This window comes from Diuraphis noxia, unplaced genomic scaffold, assembly GCF_037042655.1.
Source record: "Diuraphis noxia isolate RWA-SAM2 unplaced genomic scaffold, SU_Dnox_SAM2 contig0003, whole genome shotgun sequence".
Lineage (NCBI taxonomy): Eukaryota > Metazoa > Arthropoda > Insecta > Hemiptera > Aphididae > Diuraphis > Diuraphis noxia.
Window position 1 is genome coordinate 4,608,994 of NW_028301713.1, and position 17,787 is coordinate 4,626,780.

At 28.0% G+C, this 17,787-nt stretch overlaps 1 protein-coding gene across 1 annotated transcript; it reads right to left on the bottom strand.

The window, feature by feature from the left end:
* Positions 1-326: 326 nt before the first annotated feature.
* LOC107173742 (UDP-glucosyltransferase 2-like) lies at positions 327-11,251 on the bottom strand. The gene is made up of 5 exons (XM_015524399.2): positions 11,130-11,251; positions 5,683-6,507; positions 4,806-5,025; positions 4,517-4,736; positions 327-2,347 (listed from the first exon to the last, which is right to left on the bottom strand). Exons 1-5 carry the CDS (start codon positions 11,226-11,228, stop codon positions 2,053-2,055), a joined length of 1,659 nt encoding a protein of 552 aa, XP_015379885.2. The 5' UTR covers positions 11,229-11,251; the 3' UTR covers positions 327-2,052.
* Between the last annotated feature and the right edge of the window lie 6,536 nt (positions 11,252-17,787).

The window sequence follows — 17,787 nt, forward strand, 5'->3', positions numbered from 1 at the left end:
CATGAATTATTGTAGTAGACCTCCATAGCCCTATATTGGCTATATTACACAAATTATATCTAACCCTAAATGTTAAATTTTTGGGTGAGACTGCAGTAAGAGTGATTCATTAGAAGTATATCAAGATGTTCAAATATTATCCTAGAAGGAAATATTATATTATATCACTAAATTTATTAAAACCCTTAAGTTATTCAAATCTCAACATTTTATTAATAAAAAAAAATATATGATAATACTTATTAGTTATTATATCAGAAAATCAAAATAACTAACATAATTTATATAAAAATTATAACGATTTAAATTAACCACATATAAAAATTATAATTTATAAACATTCGACAATATTTTAGTTTTGATTATACTAGTTACAATTAATAAGCTCTTCATCTTATTTATTCAACAATAACTCCAGTAAATTTAAATTTGTATAAGTATAATTCCATTAATTTAACTAAAATATGATTTAATCTCTATATATACTTATGGTATACTTACTAATTAGTTACTATACTTAAATGGACTCATAAAACCGTAATTTATATATAAAAACTTTCCAAAATAAAGTACTTAACTTACACAATAGCCAATAATAATAATAATAATAATCTATTCTTGGGACAAAAATTAATTTACAATAAAATAACCTTATAAAATATTCAACATAAGATTAAGCAGTTACTATAAATTAAAAGTTGGGTAACATTTTAAATTATAAATTTGATTTTTCTTTATATTTAAACACGGCATGTATTTATGAACATTATCATCATAGTTAAAAAATCAATATTAGCATTATTACCTCTGCCGCCATTTAAACGTTTGTAGACGAAGATTCCACTCAAGTTTTATTTATATCTTTTATGTAACACACATTTTTGTATCAAATACTATATAATACTATATCATGATCTAAAATTTTGAACATTTCTTAACAATACTGAAAAAAAAATCCGAAAGTCCGTTATAACACTTATAACCCGAATGAGATCCTCTTTCGACATTTCAATCAAAGAATAATTATAAAAATGAAATAACTGCTAATGAAAAGTGCAAAGCGTTCAATTCCGATTGGCAGCGACAAGATATTGTCAGATAAGGTCGATTTCTCAGTAATGAACGTATAAAGGGGGGGTTAACACATTCACCTAGTCGTGTCGAGTGAACAACTTTCTCTGATTGGCTGAACTGCGTGGTTCCATTAACGTATACCATAATATGGTATATTTTATCACACGATACTTCTGTAACCAAACGTTACCGCATACTTAAAAGGCGGGTTCCCATTATACGCGTGTGCCAAGTAGGAACACGTAAAATGTTCAGCTAACAACACAGTAACGTGGTGGTTAATCATGTGGTAACCTTACCTGACCAACAAATTACAGCAAAGGATTTATGCGAACGTGTATAGTGGAAACCCACCTGAATTTGTTCAACTTTAGGTCGTGTGGTTACAGATATGTGCAGAAAAATGATAACGAAACAAATTAATTAATTAAAATAATAAAACACCTGGAAAGATCATAACTAGATACGACACGACACGACACAACATAAATAAGTCGGATTCACTGCAGCTATACGTTATGTGTCATGTTATTTGGTAACCATAATAGTTTAAAAGTTAGGCCGTATTTAATTCTTGGTATCCTCGGTTTTAAATTGGTAATACCACTATATCCAAAGTCAAAAGTCCAATCAGAAAGTGGTTTGATCGACACGACGTAGCTATGAATCCAGCTGAAGTGTAAACTCCCCTTTATTGTTATAAGCTTACAGATGTTAAGTAGAGTGTTCATGGTACAAGGTATGTGATACATGGTAGGTATATGCTATATGCTATAAAGATTATGGTAGAGACTGAACATGGTTTTAAAAAGTGCGCCAATTATTTTGATAATAACCATTAATGGAAATTTGCTTCGTGTAATGCTATAACTCAATAACTCTATAGGAGAACTGTAAACAAATAAATCAAATTTAAACGACAACTTATATAGCATCGATTAATTATTTCTTAAAATGTTATTGATGATTGTCAACTAACTATTTCTTAACAGTAATGTGACTTTGGTTAAGTTTATACAACTTTAATGTATAATATTGAAACCAACGGAATAGAATAAACGTCAAGTAAGCAAAAATAACAAGTAGTATAACTACAACAGTGATTATATCTAACAAAAAGTATTGGTACCAAGTCAGATTAAAAGCTTTAGAGTTCAAATGGGAAGCTCCGTTATGGCGAAGTACATATTCAAACCAATAGTTGACCATTTCTGATGGCGGAAGTGGACGATCCTTAAAGTGTTTCGAAACGATTTTTGCACGGATAGAGAACCTATACAAAGTAAATACAATGTTGTATAAATTCAACTTATTTTATAAATTAGCATAAATAAAAATAAATTACCTACCTATTATAAATAAAGTACCCATGAACATTTAATTCATTAGATATAAGATTTATGGTTCATATAAATAAAATAAAATGTTTGAGTTCCCCTCAAAATATCCCGTTCATCAAAATACCCCTCGTTCAAAATGTCCCAATTAAAAATATCTTAGATTAGCTAACCAGGGAAGGCCAACTATGTATGTAGAATTCAATATATATTCAATAGGTAGTCATTTATGGTTATCTCATTTTCACTGTATTTATATCATGCCGCGTAATAATGTACTATTAGAACTAACAAATATATTATTACAATTACGTAGGCCTTCAAGGAGCAAAAATTACATATCTGGTGAGCTACCCGTTAAAAAAAGAAAGTTTTCGAGAAGTTGGTTAGACAATTAAAAGAAGTGGTTCTTAACTATATGAACATGATGTTACTAAACCTAAGTATATTTAAAAGATATTGCGTGTAACTTTTCATTTAAAAAAAATCTTTATATTATGTATGTCATGTGTAATTTATTTATGTATAATTTTTCAAATAAAAACAATATTTTTTATATTATAGGGGGGGGGGGGGCGAGGTGGCCGAGCGGTCTAACGCGTCGGCTGTGGCTCAGCCCGACCGGGTTCGATCCTCGACCATCGGGCGGCATTTTTCTCCGGACAAGTCACGGTGTCCAGAGAACAAGTGCCGCCATCCCCCCACTCCGGGGCATGGCAGAAACCTACGGGTGCCCTAATATAGAAATTCTGCCAAAACTTTCCCGCACGTGTAACCAACTTGCCGTTCCATAAAAACCTACAGTACTCTACCCACTTCCCAATGGCCTTAGTTGCCGTGGGATAATTAAAAAAAAAATATATATTTTTTATGTATACTTAATTTAAAAATAATGTTATTTTAATATAATACGATAATAATGTACACTGCCAAAAACGATTAAAATTTAATTAAAATTTCTAAAATAATTTTAAAAAAAAACAAAAAATATAAATATGAATTAAGGGATAATATTATTGGGGATATTTTGTATATAGGATATTTTCAACATAGGATATTTGTAACGGGGATATTTTTAACGTGGGACATTTTGAACGTGGGATATTTTGATGCACGGGATATCTTGAGGGTGCACCGAGATGGTTTACCCATTTTTAATATACATTTTAAGATAATTATTAAATGGATGTAAAACTTAAAAATTAAATTAAATATTCAAATTTGAGTAAATATATTATAATAAAGATTACCAAGTTTTTTTTTTTTAGAAGCTATTCAAGATTCAAACATCATGTATTTGCGTATATGTATATTATTGTGATCATGGAATGGATTTTATTGTACCTAACTATTAAAGTAAGTATTATAAGATTAAATGATTAAAATATATGACTAAAATAGTTAATTTATATTTAAGAAATAACACGTAATATTGTAATTGTAATATACAATAATATTTAAATTATTTGCAAAGTTGAAAATACATTATTTAATCCATAAAAAATTAGCTGAATATTATAGTGGTAAATATTTACACATAAGATCATTAAAGCAACATAATGATTGTTCGAGTATTAGATTATATTTTAATAATGGTGATACCCATTATTGTCAATAAGGCCATGCGTAAAAAGAACAACTGTCTCAAGTACTGATTGATCAAATAAAAACAATCGGCGTTTTATCTAAATTCAACTGTTTTGAACTATATACAGTAAGATTATCTTTACTATAAAATTTAGTTTGAATTATTATAGGTAGACTGTTTGTTTATATTATATTATTTTAAAATAAAATGAAACCAATATGTTATTGATTGATTAGTGGTTATTTTAATTTGAAATTTATTATTAAAATATATTTATTACTTTATTGAAAAAAAAAAATTGGAAAAATTGACTTGATGCTGCTATGAAAAAACATACCAGTGGAGTTTACATATTTTTTTTCAGGTAAAAAAAATGTACCGGTGGAGTTAAAATTTTTTTTTTTAGGTAAATTAAACGTACCGGTGGATCGGTGGAATTAACATGAAAAAAGGTCTAAAAAGGTCACAATCGGTGGAGTTTACATGCGCCCAAATGAACTTTATTAAATTCACTTACTTTTTATCATTTAAGAGCTTGTTAATGTTTTTCAAAAACTCAATTTTATTAACAGTCAATAAGTCCATCGATAACGCCATTCCCGCGTCCACCAAATTAATCACATTTCTTGGTTGGTCATAAAAAAGAGGGAATCCGAGAACTGGAACTCCAGCGTCTACAGCTTCATACACTCCAGATATTCCACCGTGGCTTATGAATAACTTTACTTTTGGATGAACTAAAATTTAATTATGAAAAATTAATAACTTATAACTGATTTGACGAATTTGATATTTTCATAACTTACGAAGAATATCCCGTTGTGGGAACCATTTTCTGGTCATGATATTTTTAGGCAAGTCACTAATTTCACCATCATACTTCCACAATACTCTTTGAGGAACTTGTGCAAACACTTCAATAAATGTTTGTAGAATGTGTTTTGGCAATGTTGCCATTGATGACACTGATCCAAATGTAAAGTATATTACTCCATGTGGCGAATTTTCAATAAATTCTAATATGTCCTGGATAATATAAATTAAATAATTAAAAAAACTAATAAATAACAGAATTGTTGGTATTATTAATTATTTTAAAAATCTTATGTTTATTAATAGGTGCAGTATATAATTATAATCCAACACATTTTTTAGAAACTTTTTGAACATTGTTTGATTACTCGTAGACTTTGTTAGACTTTATATTTTCACCGGTTAACTTTTTGAGACAACATCAATAACAATTCGTATGCATAATATACGTTATTAAAGGTAGTGATTGTTATGTATTATACTGATATAAACTTTTTAGTTGTTGATTATTATTTTAGTCTTATAGAGGAGGAAAAATCAATGACCAATTTAAATAATTAAAAATAAATTGTTCGATAAAAACCCTGATCGGGGGCGAAGCTTCACAAATAATACAATTTTAATGGGAAAAAATAAAAATAAAATTTATATTTTTAAATTTAAAAATGTTTTCACTAAAGAAAATCCGTATGCAAGTGAGCAATTCACAATTTACTTAATTATTACTTTTATTTTTTATGTTAATAACCTTACGTAAATCCATGAAGCTAATGCAAGGGTTATACTAACCACATAACCATCTGTACCTGTTAAGTGCTACCCAACGTTATAATATACGCTGTAACTAATACCCAAATCGTTAATACTCACTTCCGGTAACACTTTGGGTGGCTGCAGATGGATGCCTCCGATCTGTATCATTTTGACTGGGAACGGTCGCGGCGATTCGGTGATGAAATGTGTATTGATAAACACCAACGATGGATTGTGCCGGATGCCGGCTATGTCGTAGGGTCTCGGTTCTCGGTACATCATCCGCACGTTGGTAAGCCACACTACAATTTTGACGTACGCGAACAGCGCAACGTTGGTCAGCCGCTGCATGAAGCCGTCCATGACCGCTCCATTATACAGAAGATGCGGCACGTACGACGGGTTGGGCTCGGTGCCGAATAACATTGACTCCATGGTTATCATCGATGAGGGGATCACATAGATTTCAGGCACCCGCATCTTGTGCGCCAGGTACGATAGGCACGGTGAGTAAAACGGCTCAAGCATAATTACGTCGTACCGTCCGTCGGCACCGCGGTTTAACAGGTCTCTGATCGGCTCAAACTCGTAAAAAGCGTCGCAAATGTCACGCTCGTGGCTGCGCTTCGGCCATGGAGGCAGTATGTTCATCACCGACCCGTACTGCTCGATCATTTCCATTGCGCCCCTTAACGGGTATATTGGTAACACCTGCGACGCATCAATTTCCGTGTAGTTCTCACGGTTGTTGGTGAGCAGCGGCGTGATGACGGTTACATGGTGTCGGACCGCCAACAAGTCCAGAATGGACTTCATGTACTGCCAGTGGCTTTTACTACCACACGGTTCTATCGCCAATATTCGCGCCCCAAATATGATCCTGGGACAAGATTGCACGGCTAGCAACGATGTCAACAGTAATATGTTCATCCTATGTGTACACTGTACAGTTAGATTAAACGATTGTGTTTTAGATTATTTGAACGTACGTATAACAAATGAATGTATCTATAATATCTATATTTTTAATGACGTGTTTATGTTTTTTATATTATTTTATTTGTCATCAACATTTGGGGTAAGAAAATTCACTTTTTTCTTCATTAGCATATTTTCTGATAGAAAATTAAACTTAGCTGGTGAATTTGGGAGGTAAAATTAGGAAATCCTCATAAGTTTTTGACATTGTGAAGAAATCAAAAAAATGAAATTGGAATCAATCTTATTTTTTGGTGTAATTCAAAAACTAAGAACCGTAGCAACTAGAAATTATATACAGGATATTATATGTAATATACAAAATAATTTTTCATACATGGTATATAATTTGGATTTTCAAAATATTTAACTATTTTTCAAGCTAAATTTATAGATTTTATGAATTTTTTAATTTTTTTTTTTTTTAATTATTGTAGATAAAAACTTTTCAAGTAAATACACGACTTAGACAATTTTATACAAGGATTCTTATATAACTTACTTAAATAGCAGTTCAAACATATTAAAGCTGCATAGGCAAAGTTTATTTTTATATTAATTTAAATTTTAAAGTTTCACAAAATTTACGAAAATTTTAAAATTATTTTGTAAGGAATTCATAAAAGTTTTTCTGTTCTTAGCTTATTACTAGAGACCGGAATTATATTCTTTAAAAATAGCCAAAATAAGATGCTAATAATTCTCTTAAAAAGTTTAAAATATTCTTCCAATATTCTTTAAAAATCATAATAAAATATGCCAAAAATATGATTTTTGCTTGGAGCTAGCTATTTTTGTGTAGTAATTCCATTTTTTGTCGGGCGTTGTTATCTTAGATAAGGCTCATATCTTATATACTACAGTGGATTGCAGCACATTATTACGTAGGATATAACAATCGTATATACGATGGACGATGGTATATAAATATATAGATTATAGGTAGTATATTTTTAATATCATATCATTATCACTATTATCGGACATAATATAATTTATATTATTTACGTCACTGCAACCAAAAATATCGAACATCTATACAAATTAATCGATATATTCTCTAATATTCTTTATTATACAAAATATTCTTTTATCTTGAAATATTCTCAAATATGCAAAAAAAAACTTTTGCCATTATTACACCTGTTTCATGATTTGTAAAGATTTCAAACCCCCGTCTGACTGCATAGCCTCATAAAAAATATGCAAAAGAATAAAATTCCGGGCTCTACTTATTATATTAGAAAATTTAATCAAGAATTATTTACTAACTACTTACTTTTTTTTTTAGTTTGGTTTGTTTTTGCATCACATTATTCTCTAATTTTATTTGATTACATAAACAAGTTTTTAATTTATTATTTAATACAGATATATAGATCATATTTTTATTTTAGATTCTGATTATTCTGAGCGGGATGGTACAATAAAGTGCTTGTTAGAACTTTTGAGAGTTCAAAATTGAATTTTCTGCTGTTTTTAAGAAATATTCACTTGATCATAATCGTTGTATGTATATATTTGAGTACCATTTAGCATAAAATGAATCACTCTGTATACTGCAGTAATGTGTCTACTTTTAATTTATAAGAACATACCAATATTATACTAAATATAGGAAATTTATTATGTTTGTTATGTATATTGAAATAAGTAAACTTTGAATTGCAATACTATTAAAGTGTGTAAAAGTACGATGCACAAAGGCAGTATGAATTAAGAATATTAAGATTCAACCAAAACAAAAATTAGATACATGCTAGTATGCTACAAAATTATTGTGCGTCATACATGTTACTATGTTAGTTATTACATGAACTACCTTTGCCATAACACATTTGCCTAATCTCCTAATCGAACAACGAAATTTAACATGAATAGATTCGCTGTATACCAATTGAGTCCCTATACCTGAAGGGGAAAAAAATTATATACTTATTGAGTCCCAGGTACAAACGAGATATATACTAATTGAGTTATATAAAATATAAAATCAACCGCCCGAGTCCAGACAAAGCGGAAATTATGCCGCAAAGACGTGTCTTATAAAAGATAAAGAAAAAGAAATTCAACATCAAATGCAGCCTGCTGTTGCAATCAAACAAAATAAATAGATTTGAATATGTACAATGCTTGTCCCATACATTTTTACCAATATAAAGAATTATAAATTATTATCATTATCTATATTTATTAAATTATACACAATTAATTATTCATACTGTATTATTATACCTCTACATTATTATATATTTATATTATAATAAAATATTTAAAAAAACAAAAAACATTTTTAACCATTCCTGTAGAATTTTTTGCTACAGATAGTCCTAAATCTGTAAAAATGGGAAGGAAAATATTTTTTTTTTTAGTTTGACGGGACTCAGTATTAAAACATGGACTCAATTAGTATTACACCTAAAATTTCACTGGACTCAATTGGTATACAGGGTGATTTTTTTATCATGAACCACTCTTTATTTCAAAAAGTATCAGTGTTTTTGAAAATATTTTTTTATAAAGTTTCATGTTGTTAAAAAAACAACGTTTTTATTGAAAAATTATGTTTTTTAATATTTTTTATCCTTATAATTTTTTAAGTTTTTTACTTTTTTGAATGACAACCTAGAGTTTTAATTTCATATTCCAATGTAGAATATTTTCCTAAGTATTTTGATACTTAAAAATCAAATTTTGAAAGAGTAGTTTATGAGTTATAAGTATTTAAAGTTTAGATTGGTAGAGTGGAGTGGTACGGGATTACCCCGTAAAATGATTTTTCCACTAATCCACTTCTCTAAACTTTAAATACTTATAACTCATAAACTACTCGTCCAAAATTCGATTTTCACGTATCAAAATACTTAGGAAAATATTCTGCTTTGGAATATGAAATTAAAACTCTAGGTTCTCATTCAAAAAAGTAAAAATCTTAAAAAATTATAAGGATAAAAATTTTTAAAAACGTTGGTTTTTTAACAACATGAAACTTTGTAAAAAAACATTGATACTTTTTGAAATAATGAGTGGTTCATGATAAATCACTCTGTATACCCTAAAACAACCAGGGACTCAATTCGTCAAAAAAGGTTATACTGGGACTCAGTTCGTATGCAGCCAATAGATTATATATAAGTTATATAATAGGGTATAGGTTCTTGCTCGTAAATGTGTGCACATAATTATTGTTAAATTTTCAAATAAATCTTCATTATAAGAATATCTATATAGTTGGATAATATTTACATAATTTATTTCTTAAAACCAAAAAAATAATCATTACAATTAATAATCAATTATAATTGGCTAAAATTTATATTTGGTATAAATAATTATATTTACAGCTAATATCTTTCTATTGTATAACATTTGTTTTGCAATTTATTTTATTGTATTTTATTATTTACATAATCTTTATAATATGCGCATTACTATTGTTTTTATTCCACTGATAAATTAATAAAATTATAAAGGATATCTATTCCACTCGTTCGTGATTACTAGTTATTTAAATTTGTGTGTAGTGGTTTTTTGGATAGAGAACGTTTTTATTTATTTATGCGTAAATAGAATTTAAGTTAAACTGTAAATAACTCAAATTTTTTTCTATAAATTAACTAACTGAATGATTAAAATACTAACACTCAGTAAATAAATAAACTGAAGTTCTAATAAGTTTATAATCATAATAATTATATTTATTTAAGTCATACAAATAAGTGGATTAATATTATCAGATAAAAAATTAAAAATAACAAATATTAATTGAAACTCGTAATTATTTCGGAATCAGTTCCAAAGTCAGGATACTTTTATGGACTATTGATATTGATATATATTAAATAATTAGTGAGATTAGATGACAAAATTTTATACTTTGACCATTAGTTTAGAGATAAATTATAAAAACACAATATCTTAAGTTCTATGGTAATATTGTGTGAGATTTAATATGTAAGTATTTGTAACTAAAAATTGTATTATATTAACTAGGAATTTCGTGTTTATGAAACTTAAAAAATATAATATAATATATAATAATATAATAATAATAATAATATAATATAATATAATCAATATATAAATGGACTGTATTTCCTTAGCAGTGAAACTAAGTTCATATTATACAAATATTAATACCTACAAGTTTTGTACAAAAGTTCATGTTTTACCTTAATTTTTTGTTTGTTTTCCCAGCCGCTTTTGAAAACTATTGAGAATTTTTTATTTTTGAACTTTTTAACTCTCAGACTTCAGAGTATTAACTAGATTCACTTTCCTACCAGAAAAGATACTGTTGAAGAAAATCGAAACATTTTTATTGCCCAAAAAGGCGATGAACGGCAAAAAAAAAAATTTTAAAACACCACATAATAATAGTTGTAAAATCAATACATTTATCTCTCGGCTCAGAATCTAAAAAAATCCTAAGTATAAATGTAATTTAAATTAGGCTCATTTTTATGGAACTATAAATAATAAAATTACTTAACATTGTTATTAAGACTTAATTACAATTTTAGTGGAAATGTTTTTATGACTAATTAAACATTAGTTAAATATATATAATACGTTTTTGTACTAACCTCCAATCTACGAAATCGAACAATAATTATAGCGATATTTGTGTTATTGTAAAAAAGTGCAAAAAGCTTACACACCACACAAGTAACTATATACGACATAAAAACCTGAAACCCTTATTTATATATACCTGTTAGTAATTACTTATATATAGGTACTCAAGTATACTTCAGATATTGGTTGGCAAATTTCGCAATAAGTAGCAAAAATTCATGTCAATGAACTTTAATCATCATCAAGATATGTATGTTCTGCACTCAATCAAGTCTTTAAGTACAATTGTTATAATCATAAAATTTAATTTGTACATTTCTGATACTTATATTGGCTTATTGCATGTTTTGCCGATTGTATGGATTATGAATAAATACTTGTGCAAGTGGAGTGCACAATTCTACAGAAATTTTAACAATCTGTATTTATCAGTAAAATAAACTGAAGAGATGGAAAAAAAATTATTAATATTAACATGAATACATGATTGAAAGGACCATCCAGACGGCTGTGGGAATTACTTATTAGTTGTAATTGTGGCACGTAGGTACTGTGTAGGCTTAGTTAAAGAAATCCCATGGCCAGTAGCGCTTGTGTCTTCTTATTGGATTTTCAGGAAGTTTGATCTAGGATAGATTATGACGTTTAAGATGATTTGAGTGGCAACGGAGGCGTTTATAATCAATCAACTTGTAATGGTAATTAAGATAAATATATATAAAGATAAAAGTTCAAAGAACTCAGATGCGTTTTAATTTTAAACAACTATATAGGTACCTATCTGTATAATAATTTTTATGATATTTTAGCACTCGAATTAAATAATTTAACAGAAAATGAAAAAAAAAATGAAATACTTATAGTTAATATATTTAGATTAGGTACTCAAGTATACTTAGATCTTCGTCGATACATTTTGCAATAGATAGCGAAAAATCATGTAAGTGAACTTTAATCAGCTTCAAGATATGTAGGTTCTGCACTTATACTATACAGGGTGTCCCGTGAGGATATATACCATCATTAGCTATTAGATTCGCCGCCTGGATTAAAACCAGTTTTTCGCTGTTTGCTTGTTTTATCCATGAACTAAAAAAATTATTAAAAATATTGAAATTAATGAAAATAAAATGTTGTAAGGTCAACATTTTCAACAAAATAAACTATATTATAAAGAATGTATCTAAAAAATAATTTTTTTTAAACTTTTACCAAAAAATAAAATTAAGTTAAAAAATACAATACATGTGGCCTTTGTCTTTGTGAGTCTGATATCAAAAACAGATTTATGATATATTCAATATGTTCAATTAAAAATACTTTTTCTTATATTCTGATTTCTGATCTATATATCTAAAAAAAATTAGGAGAATACAAACCTGATTTCCCTCCACGTTGACATACAATGCTTAGTCGAATTTTCTTTTTTTTTTAACCAGCTTTTTGTTTTTTTCCTATTAGTTTCAATCAATTCCGTTTTTTTCGTGTCTGTTACAACACCCTATCATATTTTTGTTAGTTATTTCCAAATTTTTAAATGATATTTTTTTTATAATATCAAATAATAGCAACCTTTAGAAATAATAAACAAAAAAATATATTCTATTTTTGTGCGTTTAATAAAATTACATTAATAAAATCGTTTTTAGATTCTTTGCTATAGCCTATGCTCTATATGGATTGAAAAATTTAGCTTTACACATCCTTTAAATCTCAAAAGACGAGGAATCTATTGGCATTTGGCATATATTTTTATTTTGAAAACGGACTATTAGTATAGTTTTTGAGTCTATTAACTTAAAATATTCCAAACTAGATTAAAAATATGGTTTAAATATGTACTACATTGAGTACAATATGCTGCACTTATTAAAATTGCTTAGTTACTTAAATCTAAACAATTCATTAAAAAAAAAAGGCTGTGGGTTACTGTAATGGATGGAGTTAAATTTGAATCCAATGATATTATATAATTGTATACGAAAAACGATTCTGAGCGAAGACGGTTTATCTGTCTAGGATATATTATAGATGATTAAAAATTTTCAAATCTTAGATTTAAAAAGAAAATTTTTTATGAATTTCTAGTTTCAAATAATTTGCGAATTTTCGTGATTTTTACGTATGTTGTCAAAATTCAATGATTGTAAAAAAAAATTGTGATTATAAATTTATTTTATTTTTCAACTGCTATTGTTAAAATGTGTTAGAAACCTTGAATTAAATTATCAAGCTTTTCTACCGAACAAAAAATTTTTTATCGATATTTATAGAAAAAAAAATCAAAAAAGTTGAAAAATTAAAATTTCAGTAAACAGCTCAAAACAAATCTCAATATTTTGAAAATTTTATAAAATATAGAAAATGTCTATATAAACATTCAGTGAAAATTTCAAGTATCTGCGGTCATTTGTTTTAGTCTTTTTCATGAAATTTTCACCGAATGTTTATAAAAGTATATTCTATCCACCATGCAATTTTCAAATTTGTTTAGAGCTGTTTACTGACATTTTAATTTTTCAACTTTTAAATTTTTTTTTCTATAAATATCGATAAAAATGTATGTGTTCGGTAGAATAGCTTGAAAATTTAATACAAGGCTCCTAGCATATTTTAGATTCTGAACGAAGTGATGAATGTATTGATTTTACAATGATGTTTTTTTTTTATGTTTGTTTTTGTGTCTGTGTACAGCATAACTAGTCGAAATAATGCTTCGATTTCAAACTTTTGGGGTGGTTTCCGATGTAAAAGTGAATATCCTTGGTGCATTATAGACGTCAAGAGTAAACATTTTCCAACAGTTGTCAAAAAAATCGAGAAAAACAAAAAAAAAAGACAGAAAAACGAGAATTTTCACGCAAAACCAATTTTCGACCAAATCGATATTTTTATATGGTTGTAACTCAAAAACTAATCACTGTTAAAACTTGAATTTTTCACCAAATGTTAATGTTAGTGATATCTATATACAGTTTAATTTTCAAAAATTTTCGACTTTTTTTGAATTATTTATAGACCACTGAAAATTTCGAATTTGCAAGTAATTTTGAAGTTGAAAAATCATAAAATTTTTTGTGTTTATAACTAAGAATTAAAAATACAAAACTAAGTTTTCCATAAGTTTTCCTTCAAATAGCTATAGATAGAACTCGAAGTTTCATTATAGGAAAAATTTTAATTCGTTTTAAATTTTTACGAAATAGCGTTACGATAACGATTCATCCTGAAACGATTTTAAATACATATTTGTTATTATTCAAAAATTATAAGTCGTAGATACTTGAAAATTGTATCAGTTATTTATATTGGCGTTTTCTTTACATGATTTAATTTTGAAAATATTTTGACTTTTTTCAAGATATTTACAGACAACTGAAATTTTCAATTTTTCTGAAAATTTTCTTTTGAAGTGTCGATAAAATTTTTTTGGCACTATCAAAATACTTGACAATTTAATACAAAGTTCCTCATAAGTTATTCTTATAGTGATTAAAAAATTATAAAAATACATGTGCAAATTTTTTTTTATTAGCATTTGAAATTCAAATATTGACTTCATACGTAAAAATTACGGCAAATTTCAAATTACCTTAGATAGAAATTCATAAAAGTTTTTCTTTTTAAATCTAAGATTTGAAAATTTAATACAAGGCTTCTATCATATTTTTACAATAGCAGTTGATAAATAAAAGAAATATATATGCATAATTTTTGTTTTAAAGCATTCAAAGTTTGAATTTCAACAAAATACTTAAAAATCACGAAAATTCGCAAATTATTTTAAACTAGAAATTCTTAAAGTATTTTCCTTTTATATCTAAGATTTGAAAATTTAATACAAGGCTCCTAACATATTTTTACAATAGCAGTTGAAAAACAAAATAAATATATAGTCACAAATTTTTTTTTATAAGCATTTACAGTTTGAAAATTCATAAAAATGCTCTTTTTAAATCAAGGATTTGAAAATTTTTAATAATCTATAATATATCCTAGACAGATAAACCGTTTCCACTCAGAATTGTTTTTCGTATACAATGATATAATATCAATTTGACTAAATACATCAAAATTACGGCAATGTTCAAATTATGTTAGATAGAAATTCATAAAATTTTTTCTTTTTAATTCTAAGATTAATTGAGAATTTAATACAATGCTCATAATATATTATTACAATAGCAGTTGAAAAATAAAAGAAATGCATAGTCACAGTTTTTTTTACAAGCATTTAAAGTTCAAATTTTGATTAAATACGTAAAAATTACGGCGATGTTCAAATTATCTGAGATAGAAATTCATAAAAGTTTTTCTTTTTTTTTTTTTTTTTTTTTATTAATTAGCTTTCAGTAAAAACTATTATAGCTCGACAATTATATAAGTACAAGATATAGATAAATGACAGTGTGGTGTTACAATAGTATATAATTACAATGGTATAGATAAGAATAGAAAGAAAGAAAAAAAAAAAAATTATATAATTATACATTGAGAAGAATCTTGATAATTTATATAATATTAATTAATAATATAAATTAATGAAATAGTATCATAAATTATAATGAGTGCGTAGTTAATTTGATAAAGATAATATATAGCGAGTTGATTGAGGGAAAAAAAATTGGATTATGGTGTAAATTGTTTTTGTAGAATAGTGGTGAGGAGGGAAATGAGTGAATTTATAAGAGCGGAGAGTTCTGTGATAAACTTAGCTAACAAATTATCATTTGGGAAATTATTATGTGATAAACTGTTATCGGAATTAGTGGTAGAGGCATAGGAAGCTACGGGAAGAAGAGGAGGAATTTGGAGAGGGGGGAGCGTAGGAGCAGTATTCGGATTTAAGTAATTTGATTTTTGTTGAATCGGCTGAGAACGTTTCTTATGTTTGAGAAGTTCATTATATTTTGTTGCTTTGAGGTTGGCTTGGTTTTTAATGATATTTTTGTACACGGGACAGCCCTTGTAGGAGGCTAACCTAACCTGAGCATAATGCACATTTCGCGGGAGTGGTAGGTGGTTTTGAGCATTCGGCGGAGAAGTGATTATCTCCGCATTTGACGCACCGAGGGTTATGGTGACAAAAGTTACTTGTATGAAAGTAAGCCTGGCATGACTTGCATTGAGGAGGAGCACGTTTTTTTTTTGGAAGTTCAATTTTGATTTTGGTGTGTAACAGCGAGTCCAGATTAAGAATGTCGCTATTATTGGTTGCAGGTTTTAGATCGATACGAAAAAGAGGCAGTGCATTTTTGTTGGTACGGTGTAAAATGTTGGTGACCTGAATAACTTCATGGCCTTTATCCGTGATAAAGTTTTGTATGTCTTCCACGGGCGTAGACGGGTGGAGGTGTCTGATAAATACACTATACGGTTTTAATGGCTTGGGCAAGTGAGTATGGAATTTGAACTGCTCGTTATCGGCTAGGTAATTAAAAATAGTGTTCCAGGCAACTACGGTGCCAGCGTGGATAATCAAATATTTGGGAGTTGATTTAAATAGAATGTTCGACGATTCAGTTATATCAAATAGAGCGTTTTTGAGCGTGGAAATTTCGTATCCTTCACTTACGTAAAAGGGAGGTGTCTAAACTTTAGTAGGAGAGGATGACTCCATGTTGGCCGGCGGCATATTGAGCTGATCCTGAGATGACAATTTGACGGGTGGAGGGCTGAACACCTCCGGAGGAAAATCAGCATCTTCGGAGAGAGAGGCGTATCTGTTGGGAGTAACAAATATTATGCTTTTTTGTTCGCTGTCTTTGGTAGACGATGATGATAGATTACGTTTTGGGATATTACGGGACATATTTTAACTGGGAATAGAACGCCATTAGCGAATAGCGATAACGGACGGAGGTCCTGCACGTCTGCTCACGATAAGCGTTTACGATCGACTGTGTTTTTTTCTTTTTAATTCTAAGATTTGATAATTTAATACAAGGCTACTAACATATTTTTACAATAGCAGTTGCAAAATAAAAGAAATACATAGTCACAATTTTTTTTTTACAAGCATTTAAATTTTAATTTTGACAACATACGTAAAAATCACGAAAATTCGCAAACTGTTTTAAGCTAGAAATTCATAAAAAAATTTCTTTTTAAATCTAAGATTTGAAAATTTTTAATAATGTATAATATACCCTAGACAGATAAACCATCTCCGTTCAGAATCGTTTTTCGTATACAATGATACCTATCATTGCATTCAAATTTAACCTACCCTAGTCAGAGGTCTATCCACCCCATCCCCAAATGTACAGCAGAGCGATACCCACTTACTCGCTTTTTTTTACAATGGCAGTTAAAAAATAAAAGAAATACATAGTCATCATTTTTTTTTTATAAGCATTCAAGTTTTGAATTTTGATAACATATTATGGAAAAAATAACGAAAATTCACAAATTATTTTAAGCTAGAAATTTATAAAAAAATTTCCTTTTATATCTAAGATTTGAAAATTTAATACATGGCTCCTATCATATTTTTACAATAGAAGTTGAAACATAAAAGAAATGCTTAGTCACAATTTTTGTTTACAAGCATTCAAAGTTTTAATTTTAGACAACATACGTAAAAATTACGAAAATTCATAAATTATTTAATGCTAGAAATTCATTAAAAAATTTTCCTTTTATATCTTAGAATTAAAAATTTTC

Coding starts and splice junctions, on each gene's coding strand:
- LOC107173742 (XM_015524399.2), bottom strand. CDS start 11,228: ATGTCGTATATAGTTACTTGTGTGGTGTGTAAGCTTTTTGCACTTTTT. Junction 6,508..11,129: donor TTCGATTTCGTAGATTGGAG/GTTAGTACAAAA, acceptor CTAACTGTACAG/TGTACACATAGGATGAACAT. Junction 2,348..4,516: donor AAGCTCTTAAATGATAAAAA/GTAAGTGAATTT, acceptor TACTTTGTATAG/GTTCTCTATCCGTGCAAAAA.